Below are 7869 nucleotides of genomic sequence, written 5' to 3'. Positions count from 1 at the left end.
ATAGAATTGAGAAGGCATGAGTAAATGAGGGAAAGGCAGACAGTTTTTCTTATTTCAGGTGGTAACAGTTAAAGAAGAATTTTTTCGTCCATTTTGATATTCTTAAATAATTATGGACCAACACGTATTTTCTCATACGACCAAACCGGTGTGGTCCCGCTATAAATAGACCAAAGAGAAATTTTCCCAATTTTTAATATGTACTGAATTATCAGTGTCCAGCTCAAATTTCTAAAACGTTATTAATGGGAAGTTGGCTATATAGAAGGAATTGGAATTCTACGAAACCCAATAATATTCGTAAATTTATCGTCCCACAAGATTTCGGTGCTCCAAATCGCTAAGGATGGTCATCTTTTTTTCGCATAAGAAAGCTGACATGGAAGTAACACGGAAAGCAAGACAAGGACGTCTCTTCTGCTCCAAACAGGATGGGGGCGCAGACAAAAGAGCCAGGCACAAACTATCCCCTCCCGTGCCTGACCCTACTTATTGTCCTGTCTCTCTGGGGACACCATAATAAATTTTCTCCCCTATCTTTAATTTTTAACTTGCACCCGCACATGTTATTTTGTTTGCTTCTTCCCGTTCATCTCCAATCCTCAGTTCTCGTTCCTATGGAGTGTGGTATAAAAGTTGTTTTGTCGTGCCGGCATGGCAAACTAGTTTTTCTATTATGATAAAATTGATAAATTTTAATAGATTAGTACTACGTATATTTTATTATGTTTTGTGGAATTCTTATCAATAAAAAAATATGTTTCTTTAGGTTTGGTGGGGTGTTTATTAAATTTTAGAGTTTATTTAATATTTTGTGGGTCTTTTTTATAATAAAATCTGTTATAATTACTAAAAAAGTAGGAGAGAAAAACACTAAATATTATTGAGTGATCTACACTAAATCGCTAGCGGTGCTTATTCGATCGCCCGGTGTAATCTTGATCGAGCGGTCACGCAGATATTCGACCTAGCCTGGCTAATGGCCACTTAGCTAGGTCAGTTTATCAGTTAGCCAGCTTCATAGTAGGTGCAAAAATGGCAAACTTTATATTTTTGCCACGCCCATATGAACCGGCCTCATGCCCAAAATTATACAATTTCTAAAACTCTCGAGTTCTTGACTGTCTATTTCACTTTCCTCTCAACGCTTTGCGTCTCTCATCGATCGAAGTCATTTTTAAAGTTTTATGAAAATGAAATTTGGTTCTTTTAGAGGATATTAGAAATTTTGATATAAGGCGAATAGATGTTGAAGCATTAATTTTTGTAGTTATATGTTTTCGAAATATTGTTATGACCGTATCATATCATCGCCAAATAAAATTTTGTCACGTGAAAGTCCGTCCACTGATGAACCATATGTCTACGAAGTACGAACAAGAATTTAAAGGAGGATCGAATAACTACAAAAGAACTTAAGTAGGTGCCGACGATGAGGCGTGTGTTGAACAGTATAAAACTTAAATGTGGTCCAAAACAATTATGTTACGGGAAAACAGTACAATTAGGATCTAGATAATGATATGGGAAGCAAATGGTTACAAAAGATGGATGCTCTTGTCAATGAATTTTTGAAAGTGTGGTCCTAACTATTTAAAGGTTGGACCCTTTGTGTTTATGTTTTATACAGGCTCATAGAAGTTTGTATGGAAGAAATAGCATCGTTTTGTGCCCACCTTATCTTCCCTCTTAAAGACCTTAACAAATAAAGCTCACACGTTAAACGTTGATGAAACCATCGTTTCCTTTTGGTTGAAATAGTCATTTTCTAATGTAGAAGCTCTGGTGAGGACACTTGGCATAACTCTATTGATTGTAATAGTTAAAATCTTGTTACACTTTGTGTACATCAAATACTTAACTGTTCGTTAGTAACAGTGTAGACAAAAAAGTAGACGGACAATACTTATGTCAGAATTTAAACTTAAATAATTTTTTTACACCAAAACTTAACGGTACGTTACTAACACCGTCAAAGGTGGATGACACTTACATCAAAATCTCTTTGTTTCCCATTAAATTAAGGAAATTGTGTTACAAACGAAATTGGTGATTCGTCTTAATTAAGGAAACTGTATATTCTTCTGGCTCACCTGTACTAATTTAAATAACCCTGCAAAAAAAAGTATTGTCTGATGGCTAGATAGCGGATGATTAAATAATTTTTATCGGTATGAGCTGCATATACTAATAATCGATTGTGGATGATTAATGGCGTATTATTTTACACAATTTCATCGAGCCGGGAAACAAGTGAAGAAAGTGAGTTTGCTGCTATCGATTGTGGTTGATTAAAAGAGCCGAGTCAAGAGATTAGCAGGCATATGCGAGTCCGTGGAAGTTCATGAAGGATGTGTTGGCCTTGAATTCGAGTTTGATAGGTTTTTGGTGAAGTATTGCAATTAGCACAATCCAAGTTTGCTGCCATCAATGCGGGGATAAATCATGAATCGATCAGATTTAAGGTTATTTTTCAATTTTTTTGAATATTTAGAAACGAATCCCTGCAGTTTGGTGATTAATTTGGTTGCTCTTATAGGTGTTTCTGAGTTCAAGTCAACAATCCAAGCACTGATTCCATCAAGTGCAGCAAGCTGAGTTATTCGTGAATCCATCTTCTTCCCTCCACGACTTACTCCAACAAATTTGCTTTCACCATCTTCAATTGCCAATTATTCAAGCTTTTTTGAACAATAAGAGTGCCTAAATCAACAGATCGAAATGCATTTTAACTGTTTGTTAAAATGCATGAACGACCAGATTAGCTACTGTACTGTACTCATTATGAATTGGACATCAATTACCAGGAATCGTAACTCTGGTTCCTAATGAACACAGCCTCTACTACTTTAGCTAACAATAATATTTCATTAAGGAAGAAGAGAAGGTTCTTACAGCTTTTAATAGCAATCATTAACCTAACTCTAACGGTCAGATAGTGTACACCTGTCACTATCTGATCGGATACACACTAACCAATCCCTACTCTAGTTATTACAGCACACAAAAGAGTTATATGGGCAGACAGGGTGCCATTAAGAGAGTTATAGCACACAAGATACTATGACATTACCCTCTTCTGAAAAATATCATTGTCCTCAAGGATAAAATTTGGGTAGTGTGATCTGATGGAAGTGATGTCTTCCCAAGTAGCATCTTCGGGGCAAGAATTGGTCCATTGGATGAGGAGTTGACGATGAAGTTGTTTTCCAACCAGCATGGTTCTGTTTTGAAGGATCTTCTCAGGCCTCATGATAATTTCACCAGCATGATCAACAATGGGCAGAGTAGGTGATGGAATATGCTTCTTACCAATGTGCATTTTCAGCTGAGACACATGATACACAGGATGGATTCTGGCATATGAAGGAAGGTGCAATTTATATGCCACTGAACCAATTTTCTGCACCACAGGGAAGGGACCAAAGAATTTTGCTGACAACTTAAAAAAATTTCTTAAGGAGACTGAAGCCTGCCTATATGGTTGGAGCTTCAAGTAAACCATATCTCCCACAGCAAAGACCCTGTCAACTCTGGATTTATCAGCATAAAATTTCATCCTCTTTTGAGCTTGATGTAGAGATTCTTTTAGAATATCCAACATTGCATCTCTTTCCTTCATATAAGTTTTCACAGCGGCTATTGTAGTTATTGCAGTTGAAGGAAAATCCACGTGGGGAGGGAGATAACCATACAGGGCTTGAAATGGTGACAAATTGAGGCTAGTATGAAAACTAGTGTTGTACTACCATTCATCTAAGGAGATTCAGTGAGACCATTGAGTTGGCTTGTGACCTATAATGCACCTCAGATATGACTCTAGACAAGAATTCACCCTCTCTGATTGGCCATCAGTTTGGGGGTGATAGGTTGTACTGAGATTTAAACTGGTGCCTAAAGACTTAAATAGTTCTTTCCAAAAGTGACTAGTGAAAACTCTATCCCTATCAGAGACAATTGAAGAAGGAAGGCCATGGATCTTAAATATTTGATTCATGAAAAACTTTGGCCACAGATGCAGTCGTGTAGGGGTGTTGGAGAGGAATAAAATAGATGTATTTGGTGAGTCTGTCCACCACAACCAAGATGACACTCTTCCTATCACTTAAGGGAAGGCCTTCAATAAAATCCATAGTGATATGCTGCCAAGCATGTTCAGGAACAGGAAGAGGTTGAAGTAAACTAGCTGGAAAAGAACTCTCTCCTTGGTTTCTTTGATACACATCACATTCAGCTACAAAAAGGAGTATGCCTTGCTTCATCTTGGGCCAAAATAAGTAGTTTTTAGCCCTGACATAAGTGGCTTGCATGACAGAATGCCCCCCAACAGCAGATGAATGCATAGTTTTAAGGATAATTTCTCTTACACCATTACTAGCTCCAATGTAAAGTCTGTCCTTGTACCTCAGCACTTCATCTTTGTGAGAGTAGTTTGGAACAGAGGTAGCAGAAATGAGTAATTGAGAAATGAGCTCTTGAGCTTTTGCATCATCTTTGTAACTTTGCAAAATGTCAGTCAGCCAATTTGGTTTTGAGATGGCTAAGGCAGAGCAGTTGACTGAATTATGTGGTCTTCTAGATAAGGCATATGCAACAATATTTTCCTGGATTTTCTTGTATCTAATCTCATAGTCAAAGCCAAGCAGTTTCATTAACCATATTTGTTGTAAAACTGTTGTAATCTTCTGCTCTAGAAAGTATTTAAGACTTTGGTGATCAGTCTGAATGATGAATTTGGTCCTTGTAGATAATGCCTCCACTTTTGAACAGCCTTAACAATTGCAAGAAACTCCTTTTCATAAGTGGATAAGGCCCTTGCCCTGGGTCCAAGTGCTGAGCTAAAAAATGAAATTGGCTTGCCTTCTTGAGTCAAAACAGCACCAAGGCAACCATCACTAGCATTACTCTCCACTGTAAATGACTTAGAGAAATCTGGTAGAGCAAGTACTGGTGTAGATGTCATTGCAGCTTTAAGTTGCTCAAAAGCATAAGTAGCAGCTGAGTTCCATGAGAAGGAGTTCTTTTTTAGTAGATCAGTGAGAGGCTTGCTGAGGGTGCCATAATTTCTGAAATTTTTTCTATAATAGCCTGTTAACCCAAAAAACCCTATTAATTCCTTGATAGAAGTAGGTGTTGGCTAGCTCAACCTATCAACAATTTTCTATGGGTCAGCACATACTCCTTCAGTGGTGATAATATGGCCCAAATATTCCAGTTTGGACTGACCAAAACTGCACTTAGACATCTTTGCAAAAAGCTGGTGATGTCTGAGTAGAGATAATACTATTCTTAAATGCTCCAAGTGTTCTTCCATGGAAGTGTTGTAGATAAAAATGTCATCAAAAAAGACTAAGACAAACTTCCTCAAATAAGGACCAAAAATATCATTCATAAGGGATTGGAAGGTAGCTGGTGCATTTGCAAGACCAAATGGCATGACCTTGAACTCATAGTGTCCATGGAGAGTTCTAAATACAGTTTGTGAATGTCAGCAGGGTGCACCAAGATCTGATGATAGCCAACACGTAAATCTTGGAAAAGAACATGAACCCTTTTGATTCATCTAGTAATTCATCTACAATTGGGATAAGGAACTTTTCTTTGATTGTGATGTTGTTGAGCTTTCTGTAATCAACACAGAATCTCCAAGAGTTATCTTCTTTTTAACTAGGAGAATGGGAGAGGCAAAAGGGCTATGACTGTGCTGAATAATGCTAGAAGAAAGCATTTCCTTGACAAGTTTCTCAACCACTCCCTTTTGGATATAAGGGCATCTATAGGGTCTGAGATTAGGTGGTTGAGAATCAGGTTTCAAGGGAATAGAATGATCCAAAGTTATATGATGAGGCAATGAGGTGGGTTCAGCAAAAATGTCTTGAAATTCATTAAGAAGTGGTAATAATGGTGGAGGGACTGAAGGTGTAGGAGTGGAAGTAGTTACGTAAAACAACTGACCAATAAGCCCATATGTAGTTTTGGTGAAGAAATTCTTAACAGCTGCATTACTCATTGTAAATAATGATGGAGGGGACGGAGTACTAGTTAAGGTGATCTGTTCCCCATCATGAAGAAAATATATGCTGAATTTAGAGAGATTAAATACCACATCACCTAGATTGCGCAACCAGTCAGCCCCTAAGACCATATAACACCCCTCTAAGTGGTAGCAGTCTAAAGTCTTCTGTGAAACGAGAGCCCTGCATAGTCCAATAAAGTTGTGGACAAGTGCCTGTGTTGACTGTTTTCTCACCATTTGCAACTGTCACCAACATGTGTGCAGTATGCTCCACCTTACAATTGAGCTTAGCAGCTAAGACACAATCAATAAAGCTAGTATTGCTATCTGTATCGACAAGAATAGATATAGAATGGCGTTTAAGAAAACCAGGAATACGTATAGTATCACCATTAGTATTACCAGTAAGAGCATGGAGTGAAATATCCATATCAGATTCCATTGGTGATTCGACAGCCTCCTCAAACACTTCGTCGTCTGTCTCAGTGTATTGAGTATCATAATGTTCAGCTTGGACCATAAATAGTTGTGGTCTTCCTTTGCAAATGTTCCCAAACTTGTAAACTTCATCGCATTTGTAACACAGACCTTTGTCTCTCCTCAAACGCATTTGTTCTGGTGTTAACCTTCGCAGGATTGGTGAAGATGAAGAAGGTTTTGTGTTGGTAGGAGAGTAATATTTTGGGGTGGTGGGTGCCGATTTAGAGAAATTGGCATTAGTAATGATGGGTTTGGGAGGAAAATTTGGTGAAGAAAAAGATCTGGATGAAGAAAACGACGTAGAAGAGGGTTTGCTAAATTTAGGGAGTGATTGGTGTTTTTGTTCCTCCATTCTGGCTAATGTAAAAGCCTTACTCAAAGATTGAGGGTTAAACATATAAACTGAGTTGCGAATCTCTTCCTTAAGGCCACTGATAAAGCTCAAAATGAAATAACATTCATCCAAGGATGGATTATAGGCGAGCATTAAGGCCTTAAGTGCTTCAAATTGGTCAAAATATTCCTCCACAGAATTCAATTGCATCATTTTATTAAAAGACCCAACAAAATTCTCATCAACCGGATTTTCGAATCTAGAAAAAATACTGTGAGCAAAATCATACCAGAGAATGCGATGACGACCCACTTGGAAATTTAAGAACCACTTATTTGCTTTACCGTCAAGATGGATGGCTGCAATATCCACTTTACGTTGTTCTTCAATGTTGTGCAGAAAAAAAAATAACAATCACATTTTTGAATCCAACCCCTCGGATTGTCGCCGTCAAATCGAGGAAAATCAAGCTTCGGTGCTCGATTTAGGTGTTGGGTTGAAGCGTTAGGATGGAAGGTACCAAAGAATGGACTATTCTGGTGAAAAGAGTCTCCGCCATGATTGATTGGATCTTGAACACCAGATCTAGATGGTGGTGGAGATGATCTGAGTGATGCTGCAAGCTGAGTAGTAAGAGTTTTGACATATTCGGCTGTCTCCTTGCAGGTCTCCGTTGTTGCTTTAGATTCAGTAGATAAGGTATTGAATTTTTCATCGATAATTTGACGGTCTCGTTGAATGATTTCGAACAACTCTTTCACTGTCTTTGGATCGGAAGCTCCCATGGTGGAATTTTAGGATGGCTCTGATGCCAAATGTATTATACTCAGTACAAATTGGACACCAATTACCAGGAATCGTAACTCTGGTTCCTAATGAACACAGCCTCTTCTACTTTATCTAACAATAATCTTTCATTAAGGAAGAAGAGAAGGTTCTTACAACTTTTAATAGCAATCATTAACCTAACTCTAACAGTCAGATAGTGTACACCTATCACTATCTGATCGGATACACACTAACCAATCCCTACACTAGT

General features: G+C 38.0%; 2 protein-coding genes across 2 annotated transcripts; both read right to left on the bottom strand.

Annotated features, from left to right (window-relative positions):
* Positions 1-3061: 3061 nt before the first annotated feature.
* LOC113352515 lies at positions 3062-3622 on the bottom strand. Its single transcript, XM_026596325.1, has one exon. The coding sequence runs from the start codon at positions 3620-3622 to the stop codon at positions 3062-3064; it is 561 nt and encodes a 186-aa protein (XP_026452110.1).
* A 1068-nt stretch (positions 3623-4690) lies between these two features.
* On the bottom strand, positions 4691-7615 carry LOC113352512. The gene is made up of 5 exons (XM_026596324.1): positions 7351-7615; positions 6251-7213; positions 5580-6135; positions 5227-5468; positions 4691-5088 (listed from the first exon to the last, which is right to left on the bottom strand). Exons 1-5 carry the CDS (start codon positions 7613-7615, stop codon positions 4691-4693), a joined length of 2424 nt encoding a protein of 807 aa, XP_026452109.1.
* Between the last annotated feature and the right edge of the window lie 254 nt (positions 7616-7869).

This window comes from Papaver somniferum, chromosome 2 (genome assembly GCF_003573695.1).
Source record: "Papaver somniferum cultivar HN1 chromosome 2, ASM357369v1, whole genome shotgun sequence".
Classification (NCBI taxonomy): domain Eukaryota; kingdom Viridiplantae; phylum Streptophyta; class Magnoliopsida; order Ranunculales; family Papaveraceae; genus Papaver; species Papaver somniferum.
This window is presented reverse-complemented; position numbering and strand designations above follow the sequence as displayed.

Excerpts from the sequence above, each read along its gene's own strand:
- LOC113352515 (XM_026596325.1), bottom strand. The coding sequence starts at position 3,622 with ATGAAGGAAAGAGATGCAATGTTGGATATTCTAAAAGAATCTCTACAT.
- LOC113352512 (XM_026596324.1), bottom strand. The coding sequence starts at position 7,615 with ATGGGAGCTTCCGATCCAAAGACAGTGAAAGAGTTGTTCGAAATCATT. Across the intron at positions 6,136-6,250 it reads GTTGGTGACAGTTGCAAATG|GGGCTGACTGGTTGCGCAAT; the intron begins GTGAGAAAACAG and ends ATATGGTCTTAG. Across the intron at positions 5,089-5,226 it reads GATGTCTAAGTGCAGTTTTG|GCTATTATAGAAAAAATTTC; the intron begins GTCAGTCCAAAC and ends TTGGGTTAACAG.